The sequence below is a fragment of the Mirounga leonina genome, unplaced genomic scaffold (genome assembly GCF_011800145.1).
Source record: "Mirounga leonina isolate KUSES-001 unplaced genomic scaffold, KU_Mleo_1.0 Mir_54, whole genome shotgun sequence".
NCBI classification, from domain to species: Eukaryota; Metazoa; Chordata; class Mammalia; order Carnivora; family Phocidae; genus Mirounga; species Mirounga leonina.
In genome coordinates this window covers 3,739,769-3,754,693 of record NW_023270812.1, presented here as the reverse complement: position 1 = coordinate 3,754,693, position 14,925 = coordinate 3,739,769, and the positions used below count along the sequence as shown (strand labels likewise).

At 44.2% G+C, this 14,925-nt stretch overlaps 1 protein-coding gene across 4 annotated transcripts in view; it reads right to left on the bottom strand.

The window, feature by feature from the left end:
- Nucleotides 1-14,925, bottom strand: part of LOC118001846 (fibronectin type III domain-containing protein 1-like) — a 98,342-nt gene that overhangs the window by 34,100 nt on the left and 49,317 nt on the right. For 3 of the 4 annotated variants that reach the window (XM_034992019.1, XM_034992017.1, XM_034992016.1), the window contains 7 exons: nt 14,467-14,654; nt 13,626-13,733; nt 10,743-10,928; nt 6,637-9,354; nt 4,802-4,902; nt 2,062-2,173; nt 737-1,144 (listed from right to left, as the gene is read on the bottom strand). In XM_034992019.1, the coding sequence (XP_034847910.1) occupies nt 737-1,144; nt 2,062-2,173; nt 4,802-4,902; nt 6,637-9,354; nt 10,743-10,928; nt 13,626-13,733; nt 14,467-14,654 (3,821 nt within the window). The remainder of the gene's footprint in view (nt 1-736; nt 1,145-2,061; nt 2,174-4,801; nt 4,903-6,636; nt 9,355-10,742; nt 10,929-13,625; nt 13,734-14,466; nt 14,655-14,925) is intronic. The other variant, XM_034992018.1, reaches the window with a different exon arrangement.

Genomic DNA, 14,925 nt, shown 5'->3' with positions numbered 1-14,925 from the left:
AACCTGACCGAAGGTTCCTCGCTTCCATTCTTCAGGGGGAACGGGCCATTCTCAGCGGGAAGACATGGAAGGGGCAGAGGATAGTCCTGACTTGGTGCCCCACAGCGGAGGAAACAGTGCAGTCCTACCCAGCAGAAAGCAGTCCTTCCCTTGCTGCCACCAGAGCCCAGCTACTCAAGGATTAGCATTCTGCAAAGTGGGAGTGGATCAAGAAGGCGTTCATCTGACAAAGGAGCTTAGGACACTCTACTTTCCTTGGAAATTCACAATGAAGCTATTCAAGGATCTGAATAATCCGACAGTCAGAAATCATTAGCCTTGTTTAAATCACATAGCTAATCACAGAACCTTTTTTTTAACTATAACGCATACAAATCTACTAATGTCCAGTAATATACACTTGGAGAAATGCTCGTCCATATTCATAATATTCCATGTTTTAGCTAAATTTTTTGACTTGGGTTGCGGTAAGTGTTGCCAGAGAAAACACAGGATGTCCACTTAGGTTTGAATTTTAAATGAACAGCGAAAACTTTTTCATATTAAGTATGTCCCATGCCGCACTTTTATTTGCTAAATCTGACAACCCTGAACGAAACTTGTGGGACTGGAAATGCCTCTAGTCACCATTCCACTGTGTATCCTACTTACCCCTCCCTGCAGCCTTTGTGACCCGACTCGGAAATGCAGCACGCTAGTTACATGGGCCACCATTACAATGAAGGTCGTTAGTTACCTTCTTCAGGGTAGCACTCGGGGACCCCGCTGGAGCCTGTTACGAGGTTGCCATCTTCATCATGCCGTTCTAGGGTCCCAGGGGGACAGGTGGGAATGGGGGTAGTGGGTTCAGGGGTGGTGGTGGTGGTGGTGGTCGTCTGCGTAGTGGTTCGAATGGTGGTGGTTGGGCGTGTAGTGGGGGCTGTGCGGCGGGTGGTGGTGGTTGTGGGCCTCGGGGTCGTCGTGGTAGGTCGTGCAGTTGTAGTGGGGGCATGGGTGGTTGTTTTGACAACCTCCAAGCCCACCAGAGGCTTCCCTCCAAGACTCAGAATGGGCTTATCCTGGGCACTGGCCACAGGTTTGCCATGCCGCCCCTGCCCAAAGAGGGGCAGGCCATCTGGGCTCACCACCGGGGTCCCTCCCAGATCTGAAACAAAAGCAGACAAAAGCTGTGCAACGAGATGAGATCATCCAGAGGAAGTAAAAACCAAACGCAAAGTGTCTTCTCAAAGCTTATGGATTCTTACATTCGAATCAGTAAAAGGCAAAGGAAGCATTAAAAGGATATTTAGCAGAGGTAGCAATATCTGCTGCCATCCAGAAATTTCTGGGCTTCTTATATTGTCCCTTACTCTATATTACTTTATATAATCCTGTAAATACTTCATTGATATGCCCCATTACCCTGAAATAACTCTTGGTCTCTAGTCAAGAAAGTAACTCTTTCCTCCTCTTGATTCCTACACCTAAGGAGGAAGAGTGTTACATTGTACCTGGGGTGGCAAACTTACTCTGTAAAGCACCAGAGAAGATAGAGGGCCAGGTATTTTAAGCTTCACGTTGCAGCTTCTCAACTCTGCCATTGTAGGGCAAAAAAGCACGGAGTACACAGACAAATGAGTGTGTCTATGTTCCAGTACAACTTGGGTTGGACACTGAAATGTGAATTTCAAATAATTTTCACATGTCACAAATATTATTATTCTGATATTTTTTTCTTGCAATCATTTAAAAGGGAAGAAACTATTTTGAGCTCACAGGCAGTACAAAAACAGGCAGCAGACAGGGTTTGGTCTCCGTGCTGTCGTTTGCAGACCCCTGCTGCTCTGGGCTGCCCTATCTCAAGAAGGAACTCAAGCACCAACTTTTTGTGGAGGATGGAATCTGTAGGAAGAGTAGAACTACAGTTGTATTGGGGGAAAAGCTAAGTTCTGCCCCTTTGGAAAACTCCTTTCCACATGGCTAAAAGTAACTGGACCGAGGGTCCCCATTAAAAATCGGCAGGGGGTTATCTTATAGCAAATTCAGAACACTTTTTGTTGCCTAAAAACCATTCTCACTTACCCACAATGGTGCGACCATCTCCTCCTAGTTTAATCCGAAGAGGATTTCCTTGTGAATCCTGGAGGTACCTTCCTTCTGCATTCAATACTAACCCACGATCGAGATCGACGACCTAAATCCATGACACAGATTAAAGAATATACTGAGCATGAATCCACCTACATGAACATATCCAAGAAGCCTCCACAGAAGGAAACCATAATGTGAGTAGGAAACATTATTTCTGTCCACATCATTCACAAGGCTTAATAAGAATAAAGTGCAGGGCACATGGGTGGCTCAGATGGTTAGGCGTCTGCCTTCAGCTCAGGTCATGATCACAGGGTCCTGGGATTGAGTCCCGCATCGGGCTCCCTGCTCAGCCGGGAGCCTGCTTCTCCCTCTCCCTCTGCCTCTCTCCCTGCTCATGCTCTCTCTCTCTGTCTCTCTCTCTGTATCTCTGTGTCTCAAATGAATAAATAAAATCTTTAAAAAAATAAATAAAATAAAATAAAAGAATAAAGTGCAAAACCGTCCCATTTCATATTATAATTACTTAACCATAGAATATATAAATTAAGTTTCTCAAATATGCAAAAGATGTTCATAATACTGCTACCATTTAGTACGCTGTGTGTAATGTTGAAAAGCAGCAAACAACTTAAGTGTTCATCAATGGAAGGAAGGGATTAAATAAAATATGGCCCATTCACACAGTGGAATGCTAGCAGCCAATGAAAAGGATTTGGAAATTCTACATATATTGACATCAGCTGCTATGAACTGACTATTTTGCAGAAATAAAAATATATTCATTTGTGTATATAAGCTTAAAACTGCAGAGAAAAATAATCTGGACAGACATATCCCAAACTGTTAGCAGTAGTTATCTCTGGGGAGTGGTTTGGGATGTTGATTAGCTTAGAAACTATCTTTCTCAGGGCACCTGGGTGGCTCAGTTGGTTAAGTGACTGCCTTCGGCTCAGGTCATGATCCTGGAGTCCCAGGATCGAGTCCCACATCGGGTTCCCTGCTCAGCAGGGAGTCTGCTTCTCCCTCTGACCCTCTTCCCTCTCATGCTCTCTGTCTCTCTTTCTCAAATAAATAAATAAAATCTTTTTTAAAAAAAGAAACTATCTTTTTCACATATTTCTGAATTGTTTTAACTTCTTGCCATGAACATGTATTGCTAGTGTATTAAAAACATGAAATGTTGGGGCGCCTGGGTGGCTCAGTCGTTACGCGCCTGCCTTCGGCTCAGGTCATGGTCCCAGAGTCCTGGGATCGAGCCCCGCATCGGGCTCCCTGCTCCGTGGGAAGCCTGCTTCTCCCTCTCCCGCTCCCCCTGCTTGTGTTCCCTCTCTCGCTGTGTCTCTCTGTCATATAAATAAATAAAATCTTTAAAAAAAAAAAAAAAAAACATGAAATGTTTCCATCTGGCTGTTAATGTCAAAAATTGAAGTTGCTATAACAAAAATAATTTAATTTGCAATTAAATTGCCTAATATAGAATACAGGCAAAAATGTCATATTCTCAGGAATTGTAATACTTTGGGGAGGGGGGAAGCTATTATTATCCCTATTAAGGAACAAGCTCATGCTCTACACTGGTGGTTCTCAAAGTGTGGCCTGGACCAGCAGCCTCAGCGTCCCCTGGGAACTTGACAGATATGCTAATTACCTAGCTCCATCCCAGAGCTTATTTGACAAGCCCCCAGAGACTCTGATGCTCTGTAATGTCTGAGAACCATGACTCTGCACAGCAGGCCACTGGAGGAACCCCTGCCAAAAGTCCACTTTGTTGGATGCTAAAATAAAATGTATTTATATAAACCCTTCTTTTGAACTCTACTCCATACTGTTTCAATGCAAAATTGTTTGAATGATATTTCACTTTAATATACATTCTTACTTTATAAATTCCTGCTCCTTTGAAAAATGTTAAAGTGTACCTTGTTACCTGTGACCAAAAATTTTATAAAGTCTCTCAATATGTTTTCCTAAATCTTACTGCTATAAAGGGGAAATTTTGACTGGGAATTCCTAGTCAAAATATGAATAATTTTGTGATTCTCTGAAAAAATCTTTTAAATCCTTGAACATTGTAAAAGTGTTCTGCCCATTACCCTCTAACTTACCAAAAACCCCTAAACATTTAACCCCGGGAAGTTAAAGTCATTTAGCTTAAACGCATTATAAAATACTAATAATTATTTTTCTGTTTCGGTCGAACAATGATCATTGGAAAATTCAAAGGTGCTCTAATAAAAATTGCCTAATTGATCCAGGGTTTTTTGGTTTGTTCATTTGTTTTTACCCTGCTTTCTTTTATGAAGGATATGGGACAATTTACAGAAAAATGTGTATACTAGTTGATCAAATAACAAAGAATAAAGATAAAATGAAGCTATCAGAGGTGGAGAAAAAGAAGTCCATTTAAGGGGCTAAGTATCAGGGTCTATGTAATTGCTGTGGGGTTGGAACATACATTTGTGTGATCTTCCTAACCAGTCAAAGCAAACAGGAAATAAAGGGCCCACTTATCATATTAGCTACGAAAAGAAAGCAAACTAATTATTCAGGAGAATAAAAGATCTTTCTGAGCAATGGAAGAAGCAATATAAGAATATATTGACGTATGAGTGGTTAAAACTGGAGCAGAAAAATGAAAGACCATTTCATTTATTGCTACACATGCCCACCATTTTTCTCTTCCCAACAGCGTGAAAACAACCAGTATGTGTAAAGAAGTTTACCCTACCCACTTTGTTCCTTGAGGGCCATTGATAATTCTTTGTCCACTTGGTTTCCCATTACTACCAGGAAGCACTTTCCCTTCTACATTTGGTCGGCCATTGTAACCTACATGGCACACAAAAGAAAACAAAAGCAACAACAACAACAAAAGAATCTGCTAAACTCAACACTCCTGTAAAGTTGGCTTCATACCAAACTCTAAGTAGTAACATATCATTTTGAACAGAAATACTAAACAGAATTTTAAGCCAGTAACTTGTATATATTAGACGACAGTCTTAAATTGTAACTTCTAAATACCAAAAATGAAAGTCTATGAAGAGTACAGTAAAGTCACAGTTTTCTGCCAATACTGGGGAAAGGAGAGAGTCCACGTACGTAAAATTTCTAAATAAAGCTTAGGACGGTAGTGGCTATAGTGTTATTTTAGCCAGTTGGAAGATAGAGGGAAGGAAAGTTGGAAGGATGAACACTCTCTAAAATATACTAGATGCTGTCCTGCTCTTCTCAGCAGATTATACTAAACCCAACAAGTATTTCTAGCTGAATCAGGTCCAGTCGTCAATCGCCAAGTGTAAATGCTCAGTGCTGACCTGTGTGGGGCTGCTTGAGAAGTGTCTGCTCAGAGATGAAGTAGAAGGTCCAGTTAGCTGCCCTTTCCATTGCTGTTCTGTCTGCTCCTAGCACTTGCCCTTCCTCTTCATCTCTCAGCATTTCTGATCAGCTACAGTTAGTCGAGGTCTGCGCTGGGAGCACTCTGGTCCAGCCCCACCCACGGCATAAAGTACTTGGGCTTTCTGACAACTATTTGAGGGTCAGAGACTTACTTTTCTCACTCAAATAGCTAGTGAAAATTAAATATTTATTGATTTTCCGCTATATACAGGGAATGTGGATTTTACATCTATTATCAGGGTCTTAGGTTTGCTCAAAATAGTCTATTTAAATAGTAAACTGACCTCTATATGGGGCATTGTTCTATTTCTTTACATTGGGCTAAGCTAATAACACATAGTACAGACTAACAAACACTAATGCATTCATTCAAGAATCTTCCATTAAGCCCAAATTCCATGCAAGGAGAGTGCAAGATGTCACTAAACCGAATGCAGACCTGGACTAAATACCCTAGATCCTGCCCTGGGGTCCATGGAGACTCCAATTCATAGCTGTCTACATTGTGTTCTCAACGTAAGTCACACATCTGCCTCTTACTCCTCCATGTGACAATCATCTTTAACATGCATTTTCTGGAGGTTTTAAATAACATGCACTGATTGCAATGTCTGAGCAATTCACACCCAAGACATTTGAGTCTGTCCCAGGGTATGTTGAGAGTTTTATATGCAGAATCAACAAGAACAAGATCCAGCTTACGCAGTTACCTAATTCCTTTCTGTGGATTCTTTAAATATACACTGGCAGGTGAGCAACTAAAAATAACCTAAAATACAAGAACCTTAGTTTGGCATCATGACTGTGACGCATTTTCACAGATTAAGAGCCTAAGTTGGGGAATTTAAAGAGGCAGTATGTGATAGAGGAATGGCAGAGGCCTGAGGAATTAGCACATCTGGGATGGGAACTGTGGCTCAGCCACATAGGCTGCCTGACCTCTGGCAAGCCACTCAGGCCCCTGGGCCCTAGTCTGCTCATCTGAAAACCAGCAGAAGCAATGCAAGAGGCAGTTAAGAGGATGAAATCAGTTTCATCTGTAAAGCTCTTAACATAGTGCTTGGACATAGCAGACCCTCGATAATATAAAATAAAAGCCTCTCAAGAATTGCTATGAACCCTCTTGAGAGCCCCAAAGAGAATGTTAAGTTAAAAACGAATTACCTTGTCTGGTAGGGGATCTGGCAGGCTGGCGCGAGAAGGGGTTCCGGAATCTTGAGTTCATCATGCGCTGGCGCAAGGAGAGCATAGGGGTGGTGGAGGAATAAACAGGAGGGGCGTGGGTGGTGTACCGCACGCTGGCAGGGGTGCCCGCGGTGGGGCTTGGGGTGGCAGGGCTGCGGTGGGGGTGTCTGGGCGGGAGGTGTGAGGCTCTCGGGGAGCTGCTGGGAGGGGGGTAAGGAGGACGCTTCACAGGAGTGTCGTTCTTGTCCTGGGGGGAGCTCACCCTGGGAAGCGAGAGCACAATGGCAGGGTCCGTCTTGTCCTTAGCGATGTTCCCATCCACATATTTGCTGCCCCTGGGACTGGAGGAGGAGGGCCACTTTGGAACAGAGGAGGACAGAGGGTCCTCGTCCTTTCCTCTTTTAAAAAACATCGCGTCTTCACCCTCCTCCTCTGCCGAGACCGACTGCTGAGATTTAGAGGTCAGGGGCTCCCTTTTGGACGGCACGGCCTGAGAAGCGCGGTCCTTGCTCCCCACAGCCTGGGGCCCCGCTCGGCCCGGGACCCTCGGGCGGGCGTGGGGGTAGTGGCGGGGGCTGCCGGGCCGCAGCGGGGAGCCTGGGGGTCTGCGGAGATGACTGTCGCCCGCGCCTCCTGCGTGAGCCTCCAGCTGGCGGTGCTTGGGAAGGGACAGGATGGGGTCCCCGGCCTGGGCCAGGTGTGCTGGCGCCCGGGAGCCTCGGGCCTCTGCTTCGGTGCTGTCGTGGTGGTTTCCGCCAGATCTGCCCTCGGAATCCTCGTCCCGATGGTGCGGAGACGTGGGGAGCACCCCTCGGGAGCTTGCCGTGTGGGGGGACTGACTGCCTCTGGCCGCGTAGGGGTCCGAGAAGGAGGCGCTTTCCTGCGCCGCGGGGTGGGGACGCCCAGCCTGGGGCAGCTCGGGCTTGGGTTTGGACAGCGGACGCCCCACTTCCTTGCTCGGGGGGCCTTGGGGCTGTGGCTGCGACACGGAGACCGCAGGGGAAGGCTGCCCTTCCGAAGCGGCGGCCCCCGCACCCAGGCCCTGGCCGGGTGCCATCCTTTTGGGCACGCCGGGCGCGGGGTGGTGCTGGGACCGCGTCGCAGGCCGCGGAGCGGGGGCCAACTGCGCCTTCGGAGAGCCGCCCTCCACACCCACTTCTGTGCTCTGTTGAACATCCAGCGCCTTGGAGGGCAGGGATTTGCCCCGAGGATGCGCACCTGCCTCGGTCCCGGCCGACTTGGGGTTCTCGGCCAGGGGCTCCTTCCGAGGAACGCTCACCCCTCTCTGCGGGCCTTTTCTTAGGTGGTCCACGCCCAGGGAGGCGGGCTGCCTGGAGGAGGAAGACACGCGGTCGTTTACCACCGCGGCAGGCAGCGGCTTCTCGTCCTCTGCTTCGCTCTCGGCGCCGTCTCCATGGATACCGGAGCCACGCCTGGGGTCCGAAGCTGGGTGAGAATTCACCCTCCAGGGGCCTCTGGGGGTTACGGTGGCCGGTGGAGAGCTGGAGGGATGCAACCGGGGTCCTCGGCCACTGCCAAAGCGGCTTGGATATCTCGTGTGGGCAGCAAAGGGCTTGTTTCTGAACAAACTGAAATGTCCAGAGACAGGCGGACCTGCGGGCAGCCGGGCCCGAGACGTGGGGGCCGTGGCCTCAGCCTGCCTGCCTCTAACTTCTGCATCACCGTCACCATCGCCGTCAGAGGCATCCTCTCCCTCAGAGACCGGTGTCCTTGAGGAGAGACCAGAAGACGAGGAAGACTTGGACTGTGATGGCGCGCCGGACTTGGGGGCTGGGGCGTCCTGACCATCCTTCCAGCCCCTGGACACGGGAGCCCCGGGGTGTGGCTCTGTCGGCAGCAGCCGAGATGACCCTCCCTGGGGCGGAGAAAGTTTCGAGGGTGAGACTGAAGCACCCGAATTTCCCTCCCTACCCCCAAAATGGGGTGCTCTCCGCGCAGGCAAGGCTGGTTTTGTGCCGTGGTGCACAGGGCCTCTGTCCCGCAGGGCGCTCGACGTGGCCTGGCGGCTGGGCCACAGGGCCGGCCGAGCCTGGGCGGTGCTCTTGGGAGGCAGCCGCTGGGAGGCAGCGTCCTTGGGGTGCCGGGAGTCTGCGGCTGGCTCCTCCTCTTCTTGGCCCACGGAGTCATTGTCAGTAGAGCTGGGGGGCAGGTTGGTGGAGGGCGCCACTGGAGGGCGGTGAGGGCTACCCTCAATGGGTGTGTGTGCTGCAGAGGAGGACGCCCCTGGACGAGGGTGGGAAGCCAGAGAGGAGCCACCCCGGTCTGCCCCTTCCTTTTGGGGCAGCACCCTCACTGGGGTCCTCCCAGGAGCAAGGACTGGGGACACAGATCTACTTGGTGGCCTCTGCTGTGGCTTCTGGTCTTGGGTCTCCGAGGGCAACATTGGTGGGTCCCCCGGGGAATCCAGCCCCTCCTCATCGGTGATTTCTGTCAACTGAAGATCCAACCCCTCAGTCCTCTTAGGGTGAAGCTGGGGTTTTCTGGGCATCCCACCATTAGCCAGTATTTTGTTCTTCAAGTCAAGAAGAGGGTTTTTGACATTTCTGCCTCGCAGAGAAATAGGCAAATGAGTGTGTTTTGAGGAAGTGGGTGCTTTGGGAGAAGCTTCTGGCTTTTCAGATTTCCAGTCATCCTCAGCATGGGTCTTCTGCTGCACATTGGACTCACCAGAACCGGCTATAATAGATTTTAAAGATTCTGCCGTCAAAAAAATTGAAAGCTGAGAAACATCAGGTGAGTATTTCAGATGGCAGTGTGGAGGCATTTATAATTAGTCATTATAATTAATAACTTCTCATTCTTTAGGCATTGAACACATTTTCCAAATTATGGCAACCTCTTTTAAAGACCTCTTTTGCTTTAAGTGATGATATGGTCCCAGAAAATGTGTATTAAATTTCTATAAATTGAGTTAAGTTACAGCTTATTATTTGCAGAACTTTTGAAAGGAGTGCTTTAAAGTAATCCATCAATTTTCTGAATGCAAAATCTTATGTAAGATTTTCTCCATATAACTGTCAGGATACTACAGATGTATTATAGCCACTCTTAGTGATGTAGGGAAGAAATACACATAAGCCTGGCTCAAAGTGCTGAAGGATCTATACTCAAAACTAAATGGGGATGTGTTGTGTGTGATTTGCAGGTGACAGGTGAGGAATAAATCTGTAATTTTTAAGGCATTACAAAGAGTTTCCTGTTCCCCCTAACATGTCTAAACTTGCTTTCTCTTTCTTACTTAAAATCCCTTTAATAAATACATTTGTAATCCCAAAATAAGCCTAAACTAAAAAGATACCTGGGGTAGGCAAAACATTTTATTACAGGGGCCCTACAAGTTACCCTTTCTTGAAAGCAGGGTTGAATGAAGGAAGGGATGCTGCGGGGGGGGGGGGGCAGTTATATGGCAATGGGGGCCCAGAAGGAGCAAACCTCATCTATTCCAGTTTTTCTAGCACAGAACTGTTTAATATTGCAGTATACTGTGAATCCTCACGGCACACCATGCAGGAGACAGCTACCAATATCTGGTATAAATATGGGGAAGCAGAAAAGAAAATACAGTCCAAAAACACCTCACTCCAATTTGGGATTTTATTAACCTGCTCAATTTTGATAGTGATCAGATAACAAGGTAATTGAAATTCTTCTGACTAAACCTGCACTCCAAAATAATGGAATATAAACTAAAAATCTTAAGTGCTATCTAGAAGTTGAAGAGGGCTAACAATTAAAAATGTCACCTTACACCTGTAAAAATGCTCTTTACCTGTCATCATAAGCCCCAAATTACACAATGATATAAGATCAATCACATAATTAATACATTCATGTTACTGTAATATTGTAATAGTAATTCATGTGACTAGCCATCAATCATCTTTTAGCCTCCAGGGAGACTAATTTCCAAAGGGATAACAAAAATATTTTAGAAATCAACAGGAAAATGTAGCCCCCCAAATCATCAACTAAGCAGTTCTAAATCCATGAGCATGATTCAAAGTAACACACCACAATTAGCGGTAATGAAGAGAGAGAAAGAGCCACAAACACACAATGCTTACTTGGCATAGCGACAATGAAGGCTTTGGAGTGAGGACCCAGTCCTCTCCTGTTTGCGGCCCGGATTTTGAAAAGATAGCGTTCCCCAGGCTGCAGACCATCCACTAGGGCAGAAGTAGTTTCTCCGGGATAGGTGAGGGACTTTGCTCCAAATGGTTTGAGAGCCGGGGCGTATGAAAGAATGTATTCTGAAATGATTTGGCAGACGGTTGGAAGGAGGAAACTGAAAACAGTCCTGTGTCCAGCAGACAGACTGTATGGGCAGGATGAATTAGAACGTGCATTACTAAAATTAATACTCTAGCAATGCACGCCAAGTCAGCAGCTGGAGCATAAAGACACAGAGGAAGGTGAACTAACATTCATTCAGGCTACCAGACAAGGCCATGGGCAGTTTTCCATTCTCAGCAAATTAAACATATGGAACCCAGGAGGCGTTGTCTTCATACAACGTACCAAAACTATTTACACAGCATTGGGAGTTTTTCTTCATTGTGCTTATTTACTAGTTTACTATGTCAGCATTAATATATCCTGAGTAGAAGAAGCCATGGAAGATTTAAATGACAACAGTCATAACTGAATCTGAAAAGCTACCAACACCTTTAAGAGTCTTGGTGTACTGATCTGGGCTATTTGTGCATTAAGCCAGGTAAATTCCATATTTGGAGTATAATTTCACTTTTGCAGGAATTACAGTCCTGACTCAATATATCTGGGTAAGGATATTTCACAGTATTTAAAACTGTGAGGAAAAGTTGCCAGTTCACAGATTTATGTGATGTTTAATGTTTCCATCTCCAATCAGCGATATTTACAAACATGTAATATCCCTGAACTTTGAAAATCAGAGCAAATTCAGTCCAAGGAACTAATATAGCTCTGTGCTTCTATGGAAATGCTGTAAGGTAAGGAAGCCATGTTTTGAAGCAGAATTTCCACCCTCGACGAAAATAGACTCATGTCTATTTTCCTCTCAATGAACTCAAGATTTACAAAACTTATCAAATTAATGTGAGTAGGAGCTAACCACGAAAAATAATTTGAATCACAGAAAAACCAAGCAACTGTCATACTATCTATGTCATATGGAGAGAGCACTGAAGACCTTTTCTCTTCCCTGAGATCTAATCTTTAAAAAGTACATTAATTAAAAAACTTCAACCAAAAATGCCTTTGCAGCATTTGTCTGAAAAAAAAACAAAAAACCCACATTCTTTTCTTTTTGGAAATGAACAAACTAGTCATTTGTGTTGGTCAAAAGTAAGAATTAAAAGAACCCACTGTCTATGAAATCTGGTAATACAGATTTTTTTATGAATTCAATTCATCTGGAAAAAAATGCAACCATGTCGAACTATATTCTTCTTTTATCTTTTATATTTGTCATACATATAAATTCCCCAGTGTAATTACGAATTTTAAGTCCCACCACCACTGCTTTATGAAAACTGCCTAAGTAGGGTTAAGATACATGAGTTCTTTTGGACCCAAAAACTCAGTAGCTATTATTATTTCTGAAAATATTTCATTGACTACCAGGGAGGTTTATTCGCCAAAGAGCTATAAATATAAACTAAGATGTGGGAGAGGGAAAGAAAGCAAATAAGTAGCATGATAATAAAGTCATGAAAGGAGCAACAATTGCTTTTTTATAACTAACAAAAGTCATCAGCCAAAAATGTCTTTATGCAATTTTCAGAATCTTTGCCAGCATCACAACAAACTGTCATAAAAAAGGATGATTTAAAGGGCAACTAAATATTTCTTCTCTTCATTTGTTTCTGATTTATTCCACTGGGGAAAAAATGAGCAAGAATAATACAATATATTCTTTAAAATCTGCAAGCAGATGAGAAAGCATTAAGTTTGGAAACTACTACCCCACATCTGCCTTCTAACTTCCATTGTTCCATGGAAAGATATCCTTACAGGTCCTCAAAGATAACTTAACAGTCGAATACAAGAGAACCTTTCAGTTTTTTCAATTAAGAAATTCTCAAAGGAGGTTAGTGATAATTTTCTCAATTTCTTTACGCTTACACAGACCTTTCATAGTTTCTGGACATAGACTTAAGCTGTCTTCCAAAATCAAGTAATAATAAAACGTACCCTTAGGGTATCTATGTATAGGCAATGTCTGGGGAAAACCACCCTACAGCCTTCTTAAATGTCTCTGAAAAGACTTCTGAAAGGTTCCTGAATGTTTTTACACAAAAAAAGAAGTAATTTGTGTTTTTATTTAATATCCTCAACAGATTATTTTTAAATTTAACTAGCTGTGAATATTTTATCCTATTTTAATTCCGTTTCATCTTTGTTTTTGTTTTTTTTTTCTATTTTAAGGTCATATTTTTTCCTCAACCAAAAAAATAATTAATTAAAAAGGCTGACAAATAGGAAAAAATCCATTTTCATTTAATTTTTATTACTTGGTTTTCAAACCCATTAAATATCTGGTCTTATTCAAGACATTTGTGGTCCCACAGAGTTCCTACTTACTCCCACATTCCATGATCTTATTGGTACAATGAGAAGATCCATAGCATGAAACACAAGGTTGTCACTTGTATGGCTAAAGGTTATGATGTCACACCCATACAATTAAAAACACCCTTCCTGATAGCAGCATCGGAATCGTTGTGGATAGGGAAGATGAAAAGTCATCTTCATGAGTACCTGGATCTTACTGACAATGAGAACCCTACATGAAATACCCTTGCCCGTTGGGTTAGCGCCCCATATACGTATGTTGCTTCCCTATTGCTCTTCCAGTCACCAAGCCTGCTATTAGAACTGGTGTTTATCAGAGTCAATGTACACGGCTCTGTTTGGGGTATGTCACTCCTGTGTGCACCTGATACCTTAAATAATGAGGTTCCTACCTTTCACTTTCCCCTCGGTCTCGGGCAGTGCGTCCCAAGCTACAGTGACAACTGTAGGTTTGCCGTTGACTGGCCAGACGTTTAAGTTTTCAGGAGCTGTTGTAGGAGCTACAAAAGGACAAGGACCCAAGGTTTAAAAATGCCCTTGTGGATATTTTAAAAGTAAGTGACATATGGTCCCCACAGATAGATTTTTCACTGAAACACAATGTTCATTTTTATTATACATGACAGAAAATTCTACACTCTCATTACTCTTTGTGCAATATAGTGATTTATGTCAGTGCTACCGACTCATGTAGTGAGTTTAGACATATCCAGGGAAATGCCTTTAGAAATTTAGAATTTCTTTCATTGCTGAATTTTGAAATATGTAAAAAAGATTAAAATCCAGTTGGAACTTCTTTTTAATAAAGCTTTTAAAAACATCGTTTAAAAGACAATAATTGTACAGAGCACAATTCTCCCCCAGAATCAAACACAAGCCCAGCCTTAGGGAAAAAGAGTCTCCCCTAACCTCCAGAGCCATGCATTACCCAGGGGCATGCACACATCCAGTGGTGATTTATGATTATGCTCCATCCTGGGATGTAATGTACTCTACATGTCAGAATAACATGTTAATGAAGATGGCCAGTGGAGGATAAACATGGACCTAAGGCTACAGTGCCTGAGCTTCTTTGCGTTCGTACATAGAAACACTTCCCAGATTTAGGGTTAATGTTACTTTAAAAAATGCCTCTGCTGCCCTTTGTCACCACTGGCTTCTTAAACTATCTTTAAATCTTATTTTCAGGGCAATTCCCAAATGGAAGATCCGAAGGCCATTTTAAATACAGACCAGATTCTGGTGTTCTCTGGAAGACAGATGTACTCCATTTGCCATCTCTTTCACCCTGTGAAATACGGACTGCGAATTCATACATGGTGTCTGGAATCAGGTTCTCGACCAACACGCGTCTGTGGGAGGTCTGCTTGTGATCCCACCTTGCCAATTCCCCCTTTTCTCGATAGCGTACAGTGTATTGTCTATAAGAAAATGCAAGGCAACAATGCACCCAGTTGACCAATTCTCTGCAACTGAACGCTAGGTTCCTTGCTATTTTCCCTTCCCCATAAGTAATGACTTTTGGAGGTGAGGAGAGAAATTAAAGAGGAGAAAAATCTACATTTTTGACTATGTTATTAAGTCAAAGAATTTACTCTTGTGGTCCAGGAAAGGTGTCTAAAGTCAGTCAGGAAAGATGGAGCTTAGTATCTTACTGCTCACGAGATCAAGCAGAGATTAAGAAGGGAAGGT